We start from the raw sequence: 23,529 nt of genomic DNA, 5'->3' as shown, positions 1-23,529 counted from the left end.
AAATCTATCTATTTATCTATCTTCTTATATAATCAAAACAAGAATCAAAGTTAGAGATTGCACTGTGTTAGGCATATTCTTATAATCATTGTAGCTAGAGCTTACGTAATAATATTCCTAAAATCACCTCACCTCGCAGGAAAATCACATAAGACATAACAACACTCCCAAAATCACCTAATATCTCGCAAGAGTAGGCCAATTGCAACATAAAAATCGAATTCGAGTATATTTATCTTCAAACGCTCTTTTGTCAAACTGTAGGTTATGGTATAAATGCAGTCCTATTAGCTATTACTAACACTTTACATTTATATTGTCCAGTAGTTTAGTGGGATCTCTTGAATGATTAAGTCTTATGGAAAAAATGTTTGCTTCCCAAAAGTACTCTTTGAGAAAATGGGCTTTTTATTTGTTTCTACATGATGCCCACGAATTGTTCTTGTTTTGGTCCTGTCGGCCGGATGAAGCCCACTAAAGGTTATATAAACTTAATGGATTTAATTACTTAAAACTTAACCACATTGATCCTAAATTATTTTCATATTCACAAGTAATAATCACCTAAAAGCAATGTTTATCTCATGAATTGAAATCTAAAAAAAATTTATGAAAATTTTAAAGGTTTTATAAAATATTATAAAAATTTTTGGAAATATTGAAACTGATATATAAGAAAACCAATTGAATTACGTAAAACACAAACGGCAGCAAAAATAAAAATAATAATAAAAGATAATAGAAAGAGTAATTTTGGTTGGAATTTTCTTTATTTTTGATGAAAACAACTCACATAATTACAGATATTTTTTTTTTCAATTTATGAGGAGAAAGAGCATATACATAACTACGTTGAATTATACTACTAGTTTCATCTTTCCTGTTTCCGTATACTAATTGGCTTCTAATGCAATAAATTTCTTGTGAAATTATTTTCATCATAGTTAGGCTCTGAAAACTCTTCTTCTAGATATATTGAGCACGTTTAATATATATATATATAATAGTAATAATAGTAAGGAACTGTGTACTTCAATTTCTATTTTTGTTTACTTGGAAGAAACTTAATTGCCGGTCAAACGAGAAAAGCCACAATCTAAATAATGGAAATTTCAAATAATGCTACTTAAATCTGGACTAGTAGTATTACATAATCGTATACATAGTCGTATAATTTTAACTACGTACAAGAAATTAAAATTATATATCTTAATTTGTCGTCCAACTTGCGGAAATATTAAATCTGTTAATCTATTTATAGATCGAATCAGAAATATTTTCATTAAAATTTTGATCTGAACTGAATACTATAATTCATTATTGTTATTTGTTCAACTTGCAGAACATAAAAAACAAAGGGAACAACACGTTTTGAGAGATGACTTTCAAAAGGGTTAATATATCGAATGACGGACGATGTGGACAAAGATCGTCAAAGAGGATACTAAAATTCAAAGGAGGAAACCATTTATATGATACCGTTCAGTTAACTTAAGATTGAAATATTTTGGAATTATGGGTCAAAACAAAGATGGTCGCATAATTTTACACCACAACCTTTGCCTAAGGATCGGGTCAACTCTTTGGAAAGTTAAGATCATATAAAATTCATCGAGTGACAATATCGATTGATATGATTTGAGTTGACTCAGCCCATTTATTTTTATATAATTATAATTAATTTAATTAATCAAACAGCATTATAGTGCTACTTTAAGCAATTTTGAGCTTACTTAGAGTGAAAAATATTTTATTACAGTTCCAACTCTTAATATCCAGAGAGAAATGGTCTAAAGGAATATAATGCGTGGTAAAAGTCTAAAATCATTTATTCAAAAACAAAAAGGCCTAAAATCACACCATGTTGAAAACGAATGACAATTATTGCAAACAGTATGTTAATGATTTTGATTTAAGTTCCATCGAGATTGGAATTAAAGTAAGAAAGAAGATTACTTCAATGATTTTTTTTTCAACTGTAAATACCGTTAGTGAGTGTTTTCTTTTTATTTAGTCTCCTTGCGTATCGAGTCCTCTCCTATAAGCCACTGATTACTTTTTATATAACTAACTAATCATGAAAGCGAGACGCATGATTATCTTAAGAAACTATAGGTTATCGTAGTCAAACCAATCTACGTTATTATTTTTTATTATAATAAACAAACCAATATAATGTACTTCCAAGTTCCAAATCCAGCCTTGGTTAAGTTTGACTTCACGATAAGTTCCACGTTATAACGGCAACTAATTAACTAGACTATAACCACACCTTGCTTTGGGGTTCTCTTATCACAATTTGTGTGGGTTAATGGTTTAATTTTTAGTATTACCAAATATCATTAGTTAATGCATCGATCTAAATATCTATGAAAACTGAGGTCTCAACATCTTATCAATGATAGATGGTCTACCATCTTCAAACAACATACCTAACTATATGAATAGTCTTCCCAACCTGTAACACACGACATTACAAAAAAAACACATGACGGGTTTAACATAGAAATCATACTCGAATTTAGTGAAACATTCACCACCTAGATATTTCCAAAAGAAAAAGAAAACAAAGATTGTACTCTGGAGAGGTAATAATATACTGGTATGGCATAAAAACATGAATCATCAGTTTTACTGTTTTAGGCAACCACTAAAAACCAAAATCGGGTATAACTAAGTTTTGTGTAACGTACGTTTTCATCAGCTGTCATAAAGAATGAACTCATTACGTAATTTTTTTTTGTCGTAGAATGGAATATTAACTACCGCTTCAATTATTTCACCTCGGGTGGGATACTTGGCCACTGTTTTATTGCCAAAAATAGATAATCTAGTTTCATGTACATGGAGATTTTTTTTTTGTTTTTCTTTTTTCTTACATGGAGAAAGTTCACAATAATTAAAATTATTTCCTCATTTGTTTCTTCTTAAAACAAATTATTAATCTTATGCAATATATTCCTAAAATATAATATATCAAGAAGAAGAAAAAATCAGTTCAAAATATTAACTGCCAAAATAATCTCTTTGATAATGGTAACCATAAAGTCATAAATGTATAAAATAATGTTGAAGATATATATACGTCTCATGAACATGTTTAGTTATGAGTCTAAATCAAAACGACCGAGAGAAAACAACATTTAAAATTGAAAAATTGGTCTTTTGATAAGAAGTGGTATAATAGGTTCACATTCACACGGCGTTACCAGTCTCTCCTTGGGCCACTTCATCATCTCACAACTCGTTATCTTTGAATTAGTCAAAAGTCTTCGTTTCCCTTATTTTAATAAATTATTGCGGCCTTGGCTTGTTTGACTTTCTTATTTATTCTCTTTGAGAGAAGAAAGAACAACGCTTATTACATATGTGTACGTATGCAACTTGTTTTATTGTAATGTGTATATATATAGTGAGGCCATACCCGAAACTAAAGGCTATATCATTCTCTTTCTTTCTCTCTTTTCCCTTTATAGATAAAAACTTGTGTGAAACCCTAAAGGCTAATCCAATATTAGGAACTAGACTTCTTTAATTTGGAGTACTAGAGTGAAACGATATGGCGATAAAAGAGCGAACACTGGAGGAGACACCAACATGGGCTGTTGCTGTTGTTTGCTTCGTTCTCCTTTTCATTTCCATCATGATCGAATATTTCTTGCACTTTGTTGGTCACGTACGTATATATATATATATTTCTTCTTCACTTTTCCAGTTTTTTAGGAGTGATATCCAAATCTTCTTTTTTTTAGTCTTTTTGCATAATTTTTCTTCAAATTAGTTGATAATAAAGTACTCAATAATTTCACTAATTACTACACAACTATTGTTATTACACTAGGAAATCAAAAAAAAATAATTCTTCTTCTCACTTCCTGTAGTGGTTTAAAAAGAAGCACAAGAAAGCTTTATATGAAGCTCTTGAAAAGGTTAAAGCAGGCAAGTTCACTTTTCTATCATTGGAGGACGACTTTTTATATACAATATTGTAGTATATATGATCTTTCTCTAGTTGGTTTTTCAACTGTAATTAACTTTTGTTCTTTTCTGGTTTTGTGATGAAAACAGAATTGATGCTACTGGGATTCATATCGCTTCTATTGGTGGTATTGCAAGATCCAGTCTCTCAGATTTGCATTCCAAGAAAAGTTGCTTCGACTTGGCATCCTTGTACCCACCATCAAGAAATGGTTAAATACGGTAAAGATTATGTCGACGATGGCCGCAAGATTCTTGAAGACTTTGACTCCACCGACGTTTTTGGTCCTCGCCGCAGTTTAGCCACCAAAGGTTATGACAAATGCGCAGAAAAGGTATATGTTTTATCAGTTTTAGACCGTATAATGTTCTCTAAGTTTTTTTTTTTTGTAGAATCTTATTAACACATTTTTATTTTCCAGGGAAAAGTAGCATTAGTATCTGCATATGGTATCCACCAGCTGCATATATTCATCTTTGTGCTTGCTGTTTTTCATATCCTCTACTGCATTATAACCTATGCTTTGGGGAAGACCAAGGTACATGATCTTCTCTTTACATTTTGTACATGTTTCATATGAGTATTTTTAAAGTCTGTGATATACTAATATGGATATGTAATATGCAGATGAAGAAATGGAAGTCATGGGAGAAAGAGACCAAAACAATTGAGTACCAATATGCCAATGGTATGTTCATACATATAACCCATTATCTAATCGGCAAAGAGTTTGTTTTTGTAGTTGTAGTCAAAGAAAACCAAAAAACATAGTAAATAATTGATGTATTTTTTTATTTTTGTTTGTAAAGAAAGACTAATTATTATCGAATATAATATCTTCTTCGGTGGTTGACTTTAGCCAACGTTAACATCATGATCGGGTAATAAGTCGAATTTGTTTTATTCATCCATATCTCAAAAAGTTAGTTTATTTCAATGATTAGTTGTTTATTTCATAGTTATTTATTTCATAGACTTTAGATAAGTAAAGATTATCCAATGAAGACGACCCACCTTTTATTTGACTCATGAATAAACAAGAAAATACCATCATTTTTTTTTTTTTTTTTATGTAACTAAATATGTTATGTCCTCTGATATTATTAATTTAAAATAATTGGTTGTTTAACTGTTATAGATCCCGAGAGGTTCAGATTTGCAAGAGACACATCGTTCGGACGTAGACATTTGAACATGTGGAGCAAGTCTTCCGTTACCCTCTGGATTGTAAGTTTTTTACACTTTTTTTGTTTTCCTATGAATTGGTTAAAAAATTTAACAACAAAACTTATGGATATATAAATGGGGGCATGCATGCAGACATGTTTCTTCAGACAATTCTTTGGATCAGTGACAAAAGTGGATTATCTTACACTAAGACATGGCTTTATTATGGTATGTAATCATAACAAATAAATTTATAAGCTAGATATTTTTCTTGTAAATTGTTGATTACTCAATCTAATGGGCTGAATTGGTGATGCGTGCAGGCGCATTTGCCAGCAGGAAGTGCAGCTCGTTTCGATTTCCAAAAATACATTCAAAGATCTTTGGAAGAAGATTTCACGGTGGTGGTCGGCATAAGGTATGTTCCCTTATTAATTAGAAAAATAAAAATCAAATTCATTAATATATTTTCCTTAACTCAGTGATCTAATCTTCTTCCATAATATCTGTTAAATATCATCTGATTAACTTACTTGTTCACATCTTTGTGTGAATGCAGTCCATTGATATGGTGCATTGCTGTCTTATTCATATTGACCAACACAAATGGTTTGTTCTTACTTCTCTATCATTTCATTTAAGATATTATGCCAACTATATATATATCGATTAAAAATTATTAACGTTAATTCTTTTTTTTATATAACTAAAATAGGATGGGCTTCATATCTTTGGTTGCCCTTCATCCCATTGCTTGTAAGTAATAAACACTTTTTAACTTCAAAGTCTTCAGTTTATTAAATATGTAGTTGTGAACAAATAATAATTGTAAATATGGATGGTGTGAAATGAAGGTGATATTGGTAGTAGGAGCAAAACTTCAAATGATAATATCCAAGTTAGGATTAAGGATTCAAGACAAAGGAGATGTGGTTAAAGGAGCTCCTGTGGTTGAACCGGGTGATGATCTCTTCTGGTTTGGTCGTCCTCGTTTGATCCTCTTCCTCATCCACTTGGTCCTTTTCACGGTATTCTAATTTCTACCTTATTTACACTTCTATATATATATATGTACATATGCATTTTCCTTACTTGATGTCTAATGTAATTTTTTCTTCTTACAGAATGCATTTCAACTGGCTTTCTTCGTTTGGAGCACTGTGAGCAATAACAATCCATCTCTTCTCTATTTGTTTCTTTATTTTCTTCCAGGTTAAATATGTTTCTAACAAATGAATGGAATTAATGTTGCAGTACGAATTCACACTCCGAAACTGCTTCCACCACAAAAACGAAGATATTGCAATTAGGATCACCATGGGGTTTGTTAACTTCCTTCAACAATTATATACCTAAAACATTATCTTATATATTATAACATTAACATAATATTTCTTTCTTGTTGTATACGGCAGGGTATTAATACAAGTTATATGCAGCTACATCACTCTACCTCTCTATGCTCTTGTTACTCAGGTACATCTTTCAAATCTAAATTGATTAAAACGTCATGTTTGAAACTTTCATGAAGGGCTTACATACAAACTAGTACAATAATAGAAACTATTAATTAGAATTGACTAGTTTTGTTCCACATATATAGTTTTTTTTTTGTATATGTCCCACATATGTAGTTCAGTTTATTTTCGAAAAACACTAAAACGTACGTGAATGCAGATGGGAACTTCAATGAGGCCGACCATATTCAACGATAGGGTAGCAAATGCATTGAAGAAATGGCACCACACAGCCAAGAAACAGACGAAACATGGACAGTCGGGATCTAACACACCTCACTCTAGCCGCCCTGCTACGCCAACTCATGGCATGTCACCGGTGCATCTCCTCCACAACTACCATAACCGCAGCAGCCTCGACCAACAAACCAGCTTCACGGCCTCTCCTTCTCCTCCTAGATTCTCTGATTATAGCGGCCATGGCCATGGCCATCATCAGTTCTTCGACCCTGAATCTCAGAATCACTCTTACCAGCGTGAGATCACAGATTCTGAATTCAGCAACAGTCATCATCCCCATACTGACGTTGCAAGTCCTGTTAGAGAAGAGATGCAGATTGTTGAGCATGTCAAGGTTGATTTGCCTGAATTTACCTTCAAGAAGTAGTAATAAGACCCTCCCTCTATACCTTTTAACATGCATCTGTTCATTCTTTGTAAATTATATAAATCTTGAAAAATGAACACTTCTCTTCTTGTTCTTGTCTTTTTTTCTTTCTTTTTTTCTGTAATAATTTTTGCTGTAAGTTCCAAGATCGAAACGTTTATGATATATTATGTCATACTAGTAGACAGAGTTTTCATCTAGTTAACTTATATATTCTTATAATGCTCCACTTATTGAGACTTGCGTTTTATTAGACTTCAACCAAATAATTCCTCTTTTAAGAGACTAATTGATTTCAGTGGATGTGAAGTCACTCACTCTTGAAGCATTTGAGAGTGAAGAGTTGCAACAAATGGTGAAGAGCAGTCTATTATGTGTTTTTGAAGCAGAGGAAAAGGAATCTTTTAATATTATGAATCATAACATTACTCTATACACTAAAATGTTTAGTCTTTCTATGTAATCTCTCGCCCTCTTACTAAGGAAACGTTTGTTTGGGTCTTGACGACAATATACATTAGATGCTTCTGGTCCTGTATCTGTGTGAGATGTTCAGATACGAAGTGCGACTGGAGCAGACATAGATAAGTAGTTGATGTAACCTTCAGAGACTGAGATCACAAACCGATGACAAGCAAGAGCAGTAGTGGTGAGAGACATGGCAAAGGAAGTCCAGCAAAATCTGAGCATCAAAACTCGGTCACTCTTTGCAGATTCCAGTATCTTTCTCAGTATCACTCTAACACGTTTGTCGCTGATAAGAATCTTTAAGTCTTTGACTGTAATGTTGAGTCCTGAAGATGATGGTGGGTCTGGAAGAGAAATGAATTTAAGGGATTCAATACCGAGGATTCCAACCATCCATTGGTACATCGTATTTGCTATCGTCGTACAAAGTTTCTGGCGGATGACATGTGCTTCTCTTGAAATAAATGTCTGGATCAGTGAAGTTCCGTTCTGTTTATCAAAGCAAAGAACCATACCAAGTTTATTATTTGAAGATCAATTCCCTTAGAATAGACTCAAAACCATAAACTAAAGCCAACATGGAGAAAGATGTCATTTATAATAACAGATATAATAACCATAACGAGAAATGTAACTTATTCCTTGTTGAAGTTGTTAAAAGATTAATATATATGGCCAAAAACTGGCAAAAGGATGGGAATACTAGCATTAAGAATGTAGAAACTAACCGCAGCCATCAAGAGTCTTCTAAGAACCACACCGTTTTTGGATGCCAAAAGTCTCAAGACCAAACTTACATTGTCAGCATCTTTGTCCTTTAGATTGGAACTACTATCAACAGAAGTTCTATCCCTTGATAGCGTTACCAGTGGAGATTGTTTCCTAGAGAAGCTATATAAAAATTTATTATACAGAGAGCTAGATAAAGAGGGGCTAAATAAGACATGATTTGCATGTAAAGATCATTCAGTATTCAATATCTAATCATTAGCAGTCAAAGCTACTTTAGATGCCTATTACTTGCTCTTTGTTGTGAGCCATGTGACTACTTGTAACTACATTCCAGTCACACAAATTCGGAAATATATTTTGATCTGATACTTCTGTAGTTTAACTATGTTTCTCTGTTTCTGACCTCAAGAAAGTTCTTTCCTATATTACCTAGCACACCACTATATCCATCAGAGCTATAAGATAACTGAAATAATTATGTCAAATATCTAATTCACAGTACCTTGTAGAACTTTTACTCAGGAAAAGAGCAACCCTTTCCCATCGGAATTCCTTCTTTCGGTTAAGGACTGCCTACATACACAATCAGAAGATAATAAATTTAGCCACTCTACCTAGGAGATATAATCTTTCTCTTTCACATTGAACGAATGCACAGTGAAAACCAGTACGTGCAAGTTCAAAGATTATATGTAACTGAATTCCCAGATGTACTACAAATGATATAAAAGTATTCACTGCAGTGTTGCTTTATGGTGAAAAACAAAGTTTCCATCTTATTTTGCTGTGAAATCTAAGAAGTCACTTAAATAGCATTAGAAACTGAGAAATACCGAATGAAGAATTTTCGTTGTTGCAGCTGAATTTTCCGTGATGAGTTTTTGAACCACATAAGGGTATGCAGCCTCAAATGTCTTAAAATTTGGATCTCCAGTTGCAGCCAGACCTGGGAAGATATGAATAGAGCGGTGATAACTAATCAACGGGAAACAAACTGACTGAGTATCTTTCTAGAATATAAGCCAAGAAAAAGAACGACGCAAAATGACAAGTAATGGAAATCAAGTATGTTTAGAAAGAGATGACAAATGAAATTATTTGACTATACTGTCATCCATGATCATCTAAGACCACTTCCTGAATAGAGTTCATTGTTTTTCTATCACAGCCATATAACAAACAGGCACCACGTTAAGAAAATATTAGGTGACATTGACCAAACAAAATACATGATCCATGTAGATGGAGATACCTGCTCAAAAGGCGAATGTTCTCTTCACATTTTCAAAACATGCTCTGATTGTATTCTATTTATTCTGCCCATAATAATCAATCAAACAAGGAATCAAGGATTCAATCACAAGTACCTTCCAAGCAAGCAAGAGAACGGAGGACAAGTGTGAAGTATGGTGGCATGCGTAGCTGATACTTCAGGGCAACTTTGACTATTTTACTAAGCACCTTGAAAATTAGAGAAACATTGGAAGAAAAATTAGTGAATCTAATGGTACTCATCCAGAAGATAAAACTATAACAATTTGTAGATCGGTTGCAGTCTCCCATGCACCAGCTACAAGATGAAATCTACTAGAACCTAAGAGTGAGATGGATCTTCCTAACATTCTTGCACTTTAAGTACCTAGGTAAAAGAATACCAACACAGATGAATGTGACAGAACTGCAAGAAAAAACACTCTTCTAATCGGGTATACCATGTGGTATAGTTAAAGGTCAAAATTATAAGCATGTTTGAGCTAAACAGCCCTCCACAAGTTCTGACATTCAGGTTCTGCTACTTACGCTAACATTTTTCATTGAGCTAAAGAGCCCTCCAAATTCCAAACTCGTAGATAATTTTAGACCTTTTTGTTAGGGTAGGCTTGTAAAAAACTAAGGTGTCTTTGGAAGTCTTTTGGTAGATACTCCACGTAAATATGCTTGTGTCAATAAAGTTGAAGTAACAACAATTTTTGAAATACATGTCTCACCTTGGTGAATTCGATATCAGGAATCCCGTTTTTAAGTTCAACCTCTCCCAATGCATATTCCAGATCCTGTAATTATTTTCAAGAATTATCAGATATGAGGATAGCAACTTCTTCAGAATTTTCTAGCTATATTATTTTTGAAAATACACTACACTATTTGGTTTACCAGGAAATTATTTACTTACCAAAGTAAAACGACGGGTATTAATGCCTGGCGTGATGACATCCATATCAATCAACGCTTCAACAAGTAAGGCCCAATCGCCATTCACAATATGTACAATTGCTGCGAGCATAGCAAGTTGATGTTTTCTTTGCATACGGCAAACTAAACCAAAGTCCAAAAACCTTGCATGGAAACACGTTATTATCAAATCAAGATCACCCTGTCACAGTCAGATTTTGTTGAGAAAAGCTGAAGGATGGTCAAAATATACCCTATTTGTCTTGATGTTGTGTAACGGAGATTTCCAGGATGTGGATCTGCATGCAAAATACCTGTATCTAGGAGTTGGACTAGAGTTGCCTCTATTCCTTTGTTCACCTACAATGAAAATAAAAAATAAAATCTAAGCCATTCGAACATCATATATTAAGCAAAACGCTACTAAAAAATCAACGGGATCAAAACAAATAACGTTGAACATGCAGTACAATACAAACAACTGAAAGCATCTGCAAGATTAATTATACTTTTTTGACTGGGTCAATTGAAGTAATGTCATAAGCAAACAGTCACAAGCCTTTACTAATGATCATTATAATAGAATATCAGGAGGTTATATCATTACTATAAAGCATATGTTAACCTACCAGATCAAGAAGACGCCTTCTCGCTTCGATTTTTTCTTTCTCATGACTTTGAAGGTCATGATCAGAGTAACTAGAAGATATTGAGAGTAAATCGGTTGGGCTTTCACCAACCATCCATTCCATGGTCAAGACTCTCTTGCGCGTTAAATGTTGATACACTTTTGGAACCCGGATATAGGAAAATCGTGAGTGGGCTTCCTTCAAAAAGTACACCAAAAAAAATCAGTACGAAATAGATACTAGCACGAATGGGGAGCACACTGTGTGAGAAAACATTACAGCATTTGGAGTTTAATTTCACAAGCTAGATAAGGTACAATTTAAGGCATGGACCGATAATGAGCACATCATACTTAAAGGAAACAAAAGCGATTTCTCTATCAGAAGAAGCAGAAAGCATTAATCTTTGTTTCTTCACAACATGTTTTATAGGTACAAAAAGTAAAACCTAGTTTCCAGTACCCGAAATTCAGAGGCATTGGCAGCCTCTAAAGTAAAGTCCAATTCTCCAGCCAAACCCTTTCCAAGCTCATCAGCATATACACGAATGTCATTTTCTCTCTTTGCTATTTTTCGCAGTACACCTAACTGCACCAATTAAAAGAAATATCATATATATGGCATGGTTCAAGCAGATTGATTTGAAATTACTAGATAGATTTCACACAAACCCCAAGTCGCAGAATGTAAATGTCGCGTAGCACTGCATGTCTTAGATCAGGACGCTGAACTTTCACTGCAACATCCAAACCATCGAGAGTCTTTCCTCGGTAGACCTAAAAGATAGTATATCAAGTATTAGGCTTCCAATTTGCATGTTGATTCAAATGATGTTAACTTCTTGTAAGATAAATACCAGATAAAATACCTGACCAAAGGATGCTGCTGCTACCGTTTCTTGAGAAAAGTGACTAAAGAATGATTCGACAGGAGCACCTAATTCCTCTTCAATGATTTTTACAGCCTCGGGCCAGGGAAAGGGAGGGATTCGATCATGCAGTTCAGATAGTGCCTGCAGTTCCAAATCATAACCAAGTTAATAACATAAAAACCAACATAGTCAGACAGCTGCATCACTAAACCAAATGTGGCATGCAGAATAGAGAAAGAACCATGTATACATGCACTTGCAAAACATTACATTAACCCTGAAAGGTAATAGAACTGACAATAAGAAGCTAAGAGATTAAGACATGCACGAACATAAAATCTATCTGACCTTTGAGGTTTCGGTCCCAATGATATCTGGCCTCGTGGAAAGAGATTGACCAACTGGACAAGAAGAAGAAAAGGAAGTATCATTTGCACCAGAGCAAAGTATGTAATATATGGCTCTAAATGTAAATGGTGACTGATGGACAGTTTCATACTTCAAACTAATATGCAAATAGCCAGACCTTTGATAAATGTGGGGCCCAAACGTAGCATGGTTTCTTTCAGCACCATCCCAAAATTCTGCTCTGAAGCTTCTAAATTTTTGCCTTTGTCTGATGCTGATGATCGTAATCTGATGGCAGCAATCATGAAAGCGGAAAATACCTATACATTACAATAAATTAAAATCACTTCCACCACTTTTGTTGCTCAAGAAAGCAAGAATATAGATAACTCAAATAAAGGTCATCCTCATCCCATCGTTATAAATTTTGACTTTCTATCCTGAGGGAATCTGTCTGAGAACTTAAAATTTGGAATGAGCGCCAACTTGTTACACTTAGGCCTTATGAGTGAGGTTTCCAGACCAGTGGTAATAAAGGTAAAGGTGAAAGCGGAAATATTACAGAACACGAACATTTTCCTAAATAGTTGGCAGTCAATTTTCCAGTAGCTTAATTTCAGAAAAAAATCATTCGATAAAGAAAACAGTTTGGTAATATGAGGTCAATTTAGTATCAGTAGTGCTAATTCAAAAGCGAAAAACCTCAATAGTATATCAACGTTTAAAAATGATTCAGAGATTAGTAGCACAACCAACCAAAAATCTAAACAGATACCTCCAGAAGTCTAAAGGCAACGACATGCGGCCTGCAATTAAAGTAGTCTGCAACAGCTTGTGAATCATAAACTTCAGGCAGTGGTCGTGACCACATCTTAGAAAGGCAGTAAAAGTAACCAGCATATGCCTCCAAGGCTTTGACATCAGCCATGAACAAGTCCACCCCAGAGAGCCCTACCAAATGATTTGAACTGCATCAGCAAATGATCACGACTAACAGTAAATAAAACTAAAGAAGAAGAATACAAGAGGAAGGAAGGGGCCACAGATAAAGGAAACCAATAATTACAGTAATGACCTCCTCGAAATTTCAGTTTAATATACGGTACTACAGATAAGTAGGCTGATTACTACTCTAATGATGATGATGATGAGAAAGCTGTACAAGCTGATGCCTTCATACATTGGTCCGTTTGTTATATTCCTATCACAATTGTTCTGGTCGACAGGAATACCATTAGATCGAGCGCAATGGAATTTTGGTTAGAAAATCCAATTTACTCGTTTATCAGACAAGTTTACTTCTTAATCATTGACAGTGATCGACATCCCCTGACACTCACAACCTAAAGCTCTCAACTTTATAACCACAGTCACAACCATTGCCACCATCTCTAAGAACCTAAAGCTTTCCTCTATCATAAGACTACTATCTCGAGCAATGCATCAAACAGTTGAGAACTAAGATATCTATCAAACATTGTTCTGATCGAGTCAGGCAACAAATTAACAATCATGATTGCCGAAACCGAAACCCAAACCTGAGTACGAAGGTTGAGGCCAAGCTTGTTTCTCCACGTTCTTAGAAGCATGATGATCCTCAAGATGCCGAAGCCAAAACAATTCCTCAGCGGATTTGGTCACTTCCGGTACACGGAAAGCTTCATTCGCCCAACGGAGTCCGACCCCGATTTTGTTCTTGAGGTAATCAACGTCATTGCGTACGACATCGGCGAAGTGGCCGAGACCCACGGACACAGGTGGTATGGTTCTTCTCTGTTTTAATCGCCTCAATTCAGCAACCGCGAAAGCTGATCGAGGCGAGCGTCGAACTGGCGTGGGTATTGTTGAACAAGACGGAGATGGGGATACCGATGCCATGTTTGATCGGAGAAAACGAGTTCAGCTAGAATTGAAAACGGAATTCGCGAGAGACATCAGAGAGTCTCGGAGCAGAGGAGGAGATGGAGAGAGTGAGAGTGACGGCTGCGCTTCTGACTCTGAATTTGTTTTTCTTTTTTTCTTTCAATTTTTGATTTTTGTGGCGGAGAGGAGTTATCCACGTCAGCGTGGGAGCTTCATAAGAGTCGCGATAAGGTTTGTTTTTACTTTTTACCGGTTTGGTAAATAAACAAAAACGGTAAGAAAATCAATAGTAATAATAGTTTTAATAGATAGTGGAAAAAATAAGGAAATAAATACTCCCTCAATTCTCAATATTTTTTTATTTTTTATATTTTTTTTTAAGATTGATTTTTTGTTTTAAACTAGATGATATTGTCTTTTAAAAAAAAGTTGATGTTTTCAATTATTAATATAAATTTATTTGATTTTTATTTAGTTTTTCGACTGATATCATGCATATAATTGGTTGAATCGTGTTTGAATGGGTAAAAAATTATGGTTTAATTAAAAAAATATACAAAATTTTAATAATTCATGACTATATGTATAAAAAATCCTAAACAGCATATACAGTATATCACCGGCACAAATATGTATGGTAGTATCGAGCCTATCATCAACTATATCAAGTTAGACCATCGTAACTAGCTATTCGAAACATACCAGCATAAAATACATACTTTGATATTATCTATGTTGGACTATTCACAACATAACAAATCAAAAAAATATTCTGTAACCTTTTTCTAATTAGTAGAAATATTCCCTCACCTTTTATTGATAATAATTAATAGTCTATACATGTCTTAAATTGTTTATCGCCATCGAAGTTAAAATATGATAAAGCATATAGACAATATAAAGATTTTATCGAATATAAAGGTTCACCTCATGGTTTGCAATTTGCATGAGACAATGACTTCTAAAGACTGCAATCTGCAGTATGTTTAGCCTACAAAACCTACGATTCTTCTAACTCGTCCCGTGACGACCGGACACAAAACCACCTATGTGTGTGAAATTAATTTGTTAAGTATTCCTAATAATAGAGAATTTTATTTGTGTTTTAGTGATTAGATTAGGAGAAAAAATGCAAAATGTGTAAGAACAACCTGTAATCTAATGACAGGAACAAATAAGACAAGTGGCTGTATATATGAATGTATCATGAAACGTATAAGAGTTGGAGTAAAAGACAGAGAAGACAGTATCTACTTGACCAAACTTAACACAAGGCGATGTTCTCTGCCATCCAAACACACTGTGTTTTCTATTCAAAGCCATAATTTGCACTAAATCTGGTGTGATCCTGTGTGCGATCTTCTTCTCTTCTATTATTATTATTTGATATCCCAAAACACTTGATTTTGTTTTATTTCTTAATTCAATGCTCACATGGGTATTACTTAGTTTCTCGTTGGAGTTTAATGTATAGAATATCCTTGATTAAGCACATAATTATCGGAGACTTGACGTGTTTGCACTGTATAAAAATTAATTAAGGTTTTTTAAACCGAGTGTGAACAATACCTATTATATATATTTTTTAAGTGTTGACTAGCTAGTCTAATATTGTGGTTAGTTATTGTAAATTTTATATATGAACATGTTGAGTAATAAACACTTTGATTTTCTTGCCACTAGCTAGTAATGTTTTAGGTTTCTGATAACCAAAAACAAAAAGTAATGTTTTAGGTTACTCATCATATCAATATCTTTATCAATATATAATAATGCATAAAGTGTTTAAGATATTAACGTGTGATCTAGCTAGTGGTTAAAGAATTGACTTTTTATAAACTGAAGAATGTGATTTCTAGTCTTTGCACCATAATTTTCAGTCATGATCAATTACAACAAATAATACTGAATCAAACATAAACCTCATATATAAAAAAATCACATAATAGTTGAACGTTAAAACGAGCCGTTGTACATTTTGGTGGTTGTCAATGACTAAGAGAAACAGAGATAGGGGAAATGAGATGCTACTAGCATTATAATACATGATGCATGTTGACAACAAGAATTTGGTATTATGGATGGATATATATTATAATTAACGGCACTGTTTAAGCTAATAATCACGTGGAGACAGGCATGTGCTTTTCCAACTTATGATTAAATGCAAAGTCAACTATTAATCCTTTTGACCGTACTCTAATTTGCACGACACCACTTCTTTTTTTTTGTTTTCTAACTATATATCTCTAACTTGTGTATCATCATTTCGCAGGGACAAAAAAGTTAACGTATAATTTTGTGTTAGGAAGAGTTAATTATAACTTCATTCGATTATTATGATCTGTTTGATATAATTTAATTTAAACTATATAGTTATCACACTGTGTTAGGCTATATATATATTCATTAGAAAATATAATAAAAATTACGGATAAATTTATGGATGACTTATTTTGGGTTTTATTTTATTTTTGGGATGCGTCGTCGTCGTCATTTCCAATGACATAACACAGAGCTGATGATGATCCTCAGTCTTCAACAGTTAAAATGTCCGTACAGAATTTTTATATATTTCAAAAAAAAAAAAAAAGAAAGGTTCTCGGTTTGGTAAGTTCCATCAACCTGACCAATTTGTAAACTTTGGTTGTCTCTCTCCAATGAACCTTCGCGCAGCAGACATAAACAGCTCACTTCCATTATTATTGTTTCTTATTTATATTATTTTTTTTAAAAGACAAAACCAAGAACTGTATTCATTCATTAACATGTCTAACCCAATCACCTCCTCTCAGATCGATTCACAATCATCATCTTACCACCGATACATTCATCAAACCCAAAAATGCCACCCAATTCCCACTTCATCTTCATCATCATCTCCGTTTCATCACTCATCGTTACAGTTTCTGGGTATGGCTCAACGGGCACAATCGCCGCAGCTTTTGGCGAAAACGGATTCTTCTGCGCCATTGACGCAAGCGGGAAGCAAGAAGTCATCTGTTGGGATAGAGGAAACACTAACCATTCACTAAACCGGCCTCCCAGTGAAATCTCCGGTTATTCTCCTCCGATGACTTCTCTCTCAGGTGGTGAAGGTTTTCTCTGCGCCATTACGTCGAACACTTCGCGTGCCTTCTGCTGGAACCTTCAAGATCCTTCTGAGAATCTCGTTCCTCGAGCTTTTCAGTATAATTCTTACTCGCAGATCGCTTCTGGCAACAACCATGTTTGTGCTATTAGTGGGTTGTACTATTCAGGTCCTGATTATGGCCCTGTTCATTGCTGGGAGTATAGTGATAACACCAATTTCACATCTGGTGTTCTTTGGAATTCTTCTTTTCATACTCCTTATATAGATAGTCTCATGTTTCGAAAGATTGTTTCTGGAGATGGGTTTACTTGTGGTGTTACTAAAGATGGAGACTTGGTTTGTTGGGGACCGAAATCAAACGATTTAGGCTTCTCCGGTAATGAAGAGTTCGAGGTTTTATCTTCTGGGAGGAACTCTGTTTGTGGTGTCTCTAAAGATTCAGGTCAACTTCAATGCTTTGGTGATGAAACAGAGTTTGGTGTGTTACCGAACCGGCCTCGGTTTATAGCTCTTTCAGCTGGTGCTAATCATTATTGTGGCATTCGTGAGGATGATCATGGAGTTGAGTGTTGGGGAAGAAACCTTACATCGTCTTCAGCTCCTAATACTTCCGGGTTTGTGGCGATTTCGTCTTCTGATTCCACGACTTGTGGGGTTAGAGAGCTTGATTTGGTTCTTGATTGCTGGAGAGTCCATGATTCTTCGAAACCCGATTATAGTCCTCCTTTGGAGTTATGCAGCCCCGGGATGTGTTCGCCTCGCGGTAATTGTGGTGACGGCTGGTTTGCTTTCAACGCAAGTATCTTGAAAGAATCTGAGCTCACAAGCTTGTGCTCGTTTCATAACCTCGATATATGCTTACGCTGCGGAATCAGTTGCTTGGAAGGCTATTTCCCTTCCAGTACTTGTAATCCGAACGCAGACCGGGTTTGTACTCCTTGTTCACTATGTCAGAACAGTTCTTGTTACGGTATCTGTAAGATTCGGGCTGCGAAATCGAAGGAGCACGAGCGGAAAGAGCAGAGAGAGGTACGCAGATTGGTGATCATCATAGGGTGCTCTGTTTTAGGATTCTTGGTGATGTTGATTGGTTTGTCTTTCATTCCAAAGATGACAAAAGGTAGTAAAAGAGATGATGAAGAGAGAAGTAAAATGACATGTTGCTTCTGTTTCGATAAAAATTCCGTCGAGGCAGATCCAGACCCCGCCCCTCAGTCGGTTCTTCTACCAACCGCTGAATCGCTCGGGGAGACCAAAATCTTCCGCCTCTCGGAGCTGAAAGACGCTACTCACGGGTTCAAAGAATTCAACGAGCTCGGAAGAGGTAGCTTCGGTTTTGTCTACAAAGCTGTTTTGTCTGATGGGATACATGTTGCGGTCAAGAGGGCGAATGCTGCAACGATAATTCACTCTAATAACAGAGGTTTCGAGTCAGAGCTAGAGATACTTTGCAAAATCAGACACAACAATATTGTGAATTTATTAGGGTACTGCTCGGAAATGGGGGAAAGGCTTTTGGTTTATGAGTACATGCCGCACGGTACGCTCCATGATCACTTACATGGAGATCTCTCCCAATTGGATTGGAGCATGAGACTGAAGATCATGCTGCAGGCTGCAAGAGGACTTGATTACTTACACAACGAAGTAGATCCTCCGATAATTCACAGAGATGTGAAAACGTCAAACATCTTGTTGGACGGTGAAATGTGTGCAAGAATCGCGGATTTTGGATTGGTAAGCTCGAATGAAAGGGATTCAAGCAATAGTGATAGAGAAGGTGATGTGTATGACTTTGGCATTGTGCTTCTTGAGATACTAAGCGGGAGGAAAGCTATCGATAGAGAATCCGATCCTCCCGGGATTGCGGAATGGGCAGTACCTTTGATCAGAAAAGGAAAAGCAGCCGCGATCATCGATAGGAACATTGGTTTGCCAAGAAATGTAGAGCCTTTACTTAAATTGGCTGAACTAGCTGAGCTTGCTGTGAGGGAAAACGCCAACGAACGACCCAATATCAGAAATCTTCTGAGTTTTCTTGATCTGATAGTCAAGTCTGGACTCACTTTCTAATTTGCTGAAGCCTCTCAAAATGTGAAATATTTTCAGCATTGTATTTTTTTTTTTGTTTTCCTCGTTATAAATTGTAAAATGTAATTGGTTATCAAAGTAATAAACCCACAGAATTTGTTTGTCGTATAGAATCAGATAGTGTCCTAGAGAGGCTTATGTAGTAAGTGGGTTACTTGCCAAAATTTAAACATAATCGAGCCATGGAATATTAGGAGGATCTTGCGAAGACTTATTGGTTCAATTTTGTTTCTGTTGTTTGGTTAAACCGGTTTTATCGACTTTTTCTGTATGGTTAAATATAAATCTTCTTGGTTGTGTTTATGGATAAAATATTCATTAAAAGCAATATTTGCTGAAATTAATATATTACATAAAAGGGAAATCGACTAAAAGAAACCTCTATTTTTTTTAAAAAAGATTAAATATATGTATTGGTGACCAAAAAAAATATATATATTTATATGTATATCAAATAGTGGTTTGTGCAATCATTGTATGTGAATCTTAAAATTTAAAATTAAATTGATTTTCTTTTTAAAAGGTTTTAATATTTAGTTTCAACCTCGTTACTTTTATCACCTTTTTACATACGTATGTTATGTTGTACTTCGTTAGCTCACATGTTCACGTGCAATCCAGGACTGATGCAATTAGCTCAAATTGAACTGGTTAACATAGAAATATAACTAAAATTTAACCAAACCGGAGAGCAGTTTTGGTTTATGTTGTGTTAATGTATATGCACTTTATGTTCCAAAAAAAAGACAATCAGTTTATCAATTTGGTTTAGTTGTGTTTTGTATTTTTCTAGGTTGAGATTAAAACACACATAATATTGGATATATATGAGATGTACGTAACTGCATTAGAGTTTTGCAATTTCCCTCTCCCCAAACTTGCCAGGAGATTCACAAGGGTTACAAATTTGCAATTTTTCCCCGCACCATAGCTAGATTAGAATTCCAAAGAGATGAGAGAACCTACCAAAATCGATATCTCCAAGTTTGTCTCTTCATCTCTTCCAAAAACTCAACACGGAAAATCTTTGGTTTAAAGCCTTAGCTTAATAATGGTTTTTGTCTTAAGAAAACAGTTATAGACTAAATAAAATTTACAATAATTTTGAGTTTTGAAGATTACCGTATAAGTCTATATGTTACCCAAGTTAAAATCGTTCATACGTTGTTTTTCTCCGTCTAATGTTTATATCTCCCCAAACTATTAATTAACCCAAATTTCTTTTCCAACTCGGACCGAACAACACTATCTAATACGTTGTTTTTCTCTTAACCCACATTGAGAGGTTAGAATCTGTCTTATACGTATGTAGTAAAATTCACACACACACATGTCACATATCACAGATCACATCACACAGATCGATAACGGCCTAAATAAGTAGTATAATTAGAGAGAGAATTCCGAATTAAACAAAAGAATTGATTGAAAAAAAAGGTGGAATGAGGCGTGGCCCTCGGTCGTTGAGAAATTCTTTGTTGACCTAACTTTGACTGATATTATATATAACATTTTCATCATTCCCTAATGCCCAATCACAAGAGATATAGGGACTTCACTTACCTAGCTAGTGTGGTCCATCCACCCCCCCTTATCATTATTATTATAACACCACAATTTTTCTTCTTTAATGATTATTATTATTCAAACCAAATATTTATTTGTTGGATGATATATATATATATATATATATATTTATAAAAAAACTGATGATTCCCAAAGCAAAAAAAAACATTATTTCCTTCTTTCATCATTACCTTAGGCTTATACCAACCATGGCCTTATAATAGTCCCGATATCAAACTTCATAATATGACATAGCATACAAAAAAAAAATAGAAAATGAAATGATTTTGGTCAAAACGAAGTGGTACACTACGAGTCTGTACGTAATACGACTGTGTTGTCTAACTTAATTAGCGAAATCAAATAATTGGAGACTCGAAAGAAGTTTGGTATATAGACGTGTATATATGATTTACAACTAATGTGGGTTTCCTACTAATAATTGTTATAATTGATGAACTACGTACTTTTTATAACATGACAAGAATTAATGACACCACCACCACCTAATGTATGAGTGTTTAAAACATTTCTCTTCACTTCTATATGAATGAAGTATCTATATAGTTAGACATTGCTATAAATATTATTAGAAAAATAAGTTTTTCTTATAAAGTGAAAAAAGGAAAAAAAGAAAAGAAAAAAAAGATGAGGCTATAAACATTGTCATGTGTGTTTGTGTCAACAGTCTCTCGCGTGGTTGGATGGATGCTTGGAATAATTGCAGGCACCGCAGGCTCACCCTTTCCTAGGGTTTCTCCATATTCTTAATTTAAATTTAAATTAACATTTTTCTATTTTTCCTCAGATGTAAGTAAAACCATTAACAACAAATATTGTAAGGCTAGTATGCTAGAGAATATAATAGTTTAAGCGTTTAATTTGCATAGGTAACTAAACATTTATCTTTGAAACAAAACAAAAATCTCACAGCATCATCTCTTTTGTTGCTAAGAAAACAATCATTGTAAGTAAATAATGTTTTAACCATTCCCACGACCAAAGTGTCATATTATATTACTTAATTAAGTAGTCAAGTTTAAATCGAGACTAACGGCTAGAACTTGCATTGTCTTTTTTGTTTTAGTATATTGGTAATTCACTTTAGTACTTCCAGAAATTTCTATCTATTGTTCTTGCCTACCTAAATATTATTTATAATATTTAGTATATATATTCGTGATTAAGGAACTTCTAGAATGCTTAAGCGACAATTATTAAACATATTTTCAAATAGACTACAAAAATAGCTAGTATATTTCTAATAAATTCTTACACATTCTTGGAACTATATATAAGCTAATAGTCTACATACTATTTTTATTACAAAATTATTTCGATGTGTGGCCAACAAACCAGATGCAATTATTGCAACATATACCTCACCTTACGAAAACAAAAGTCGAAAATGTGTGGTAATGCAACTTCGTGCATGTGTAAACGAATTGTGTGATTGAAACCAAAATGTACTAAGCACCACTAGGTTTATCATACTGATACAAGAGGGTAGGTCACAAGTTACGTTCTCTATACATATACAAACAGATGCGTAGAACCGATATGATTGAAAAGATACAAAAGCTATCTGAACCGTACGGGAATGTAATAATTAGCTATCGAAATAATCAAACCATTTCCTAAAAGAAAAAATAAAACAAAATGCCAAACTGATGTGAACACAGAAGAAATCCTCGTAAAACGTGTTGTTGTGATATGACAAACATATGTACTGGTAAAAAATACGAATTGAAAGAACGGAATCTGATGATGGTCACCAAAATATCTATCAAAGGGAATATATGGGAAAAATCACAACTCGAAGCATATGACGGAACAGTGAGGTACCTCTAAATCTAATCTCCTACACATGATGAGGAAATGAATATAATATAGACACTTACAAAAAAAAAAAAAACATGCTGAACACAATTCAATTGGTATACCATATAACATAATTAGAAGATATGTATATATATATGTATGAGGATATGCATGGCTCCTCATACGCCATCCACGGAGGTCATCGATACTCGATGGGCTAAGCGTATGGCATACAGGGAGCCAGGCATACATATATAATACATCTACATATATGTATATGCATCATGAAGAGGACGTGTACATGTTATGTATATGGAAAACTAATCTGCCTAAAACATATATGTCTAATTCTATTTTTAAGTAATGCTCTTTCCACCTGGACATGCATGAACAGATATATTGAACGCAACAAATAAGGAGGAATAGAAACAATCTATAGCATGGATTGTGATTTGCATGTACGAGAATGGAATTGAAGATCTTTTTCTGTTCTCTCTCTCTCTCTCTCTCTCTCTTCTGGAGGAAATGGGTTGCTGTTCTTGAAAGCCTTAAATGATGATTTGTTGAAAAGACAAAAGAGAAGATGAGAAATCAAGAAACAAAA

General features: G+C 34.4%; 3 protein-coding genes across 4 annotated transcripts; 2 read left to right on the top strand and 1 right to left on the bottom strand.

Moving 5' to 3' along the window:
- The first annotated feature begins 3,450 nt into the window (after positions 1-3,450).
- Positions 3,451-7,470, top strand: LOC17890103 (MLO-like protein 12). Its single transcript, XM_006293838.2, has 15 exons — positions 3,451-3,676; positions 3,882-3,939; positions 4,069-4,313; positions 4,401-4,517; positions 4,607-4,667; positions 5,118-5,206; positions 5,300-5,374; positions 5,470-5,564; positions 5,706-5,755; positions 5,862-5,902; positions 6,001-6,174; positions 6,271-6,306; positions 6,401-6,468; positions 6,562-6,622; positions 6,824-7,470. Exons 1-15 carry the CDS (start codon positions 3,560-3,562, stop codon positions 7,268-7,270), a joined length of 1,734 nt encoding a protein of 577 aa, XP_006293900.1. The 5' UTR covers positions 3,451-3,559; the 3' UTR covers positions 7,271-7,470.
- A 153-nt stretch (positions 7,471-7,623) lies between these two features.
- On the bottom strand, positions 7,624-14,511 carry LOC17888000 (uncharacterized protein slr1919). Of its 2 annotated transcripts, none has more exons than XM_006293627.2 (16): positions 14,029-14,511; positions 13,266-13,441; positions 12,669-12,810; positions 12,491-12,543; positions 12,140-12,283; positions 11,943-12,047; positions 11,734-11,859; positions 11,272-11,469; positions 10,896-11,002; positions 10,644-10,806; positions 10,459-10,524; positions 9,838-9,931; positions 9,304-9,416; positions 8,973-9,043; positions 8,467-8,629; positions 7,624-8,227 (listed from the first exon to the last, which is right to left on the bottom strand). In XM_006293627.2, the coding sequence occupies exons 1-16, from the start codon at positions 14,366-14,368 to the stop codon at positions 7,823-7,825; spliced, it is 2,466 nt and encodes an 821-aa protein (XP_006293689.1). In that variant the 5' UTR covers positions 14,369-14,511; the 3' UTR covers positions 7,624-7,822. The 2 variants fall into 2 exon arrangements, with proteins under 2 accessions (XP_006293689.1, XP_023639626.1); XM_023783858.1 differs by having other exon boundaries at positions 8,467-8,620.
- A 2,543-nt stretch (positions 14,512-17,054) lies between these two features.
- Positions 17,055-19,667, top strand: LOC17888449 (serine/threonine-protein kinase-like protein CCR2). Its single transcript, XM_006296322.2, has one exon. The coding sequence runs from the start codon at positions 17,199-17,201 to the stop codon at positions 19,518-19,520; it is 2,322 nt and encodes a 773-aa protein (XP_006296384.1). The 5' UTR covers positions 17,055-17,198; the 3' UTR covers positions 19,521-19,667.
- Positions 19,668-23,529: the final 3,862 nt, after the last annotated feature.

The sequence above is a fragment of the Capsella rubella genome, unplaced genomic scaffold (genome assembly GCF_000375325.1).
Source record: "Capsella rubella cultivar Monte Gargano unplaced genomic scaffold, Caprub1_0 scaffold_4, whole genome shotgun sequence".
NCBI classification, from domain to species: Eukaryota; Viridiplantae; Streptophyta; class Magnoliopsida; order Brassicales; family Brassicaceae; genus Capsella; species Capsella rubella.
Note: the sequence above shows the minus strand (reverse complement) of the source record. Positions and strands in the feature narration are given on the sequence as shown.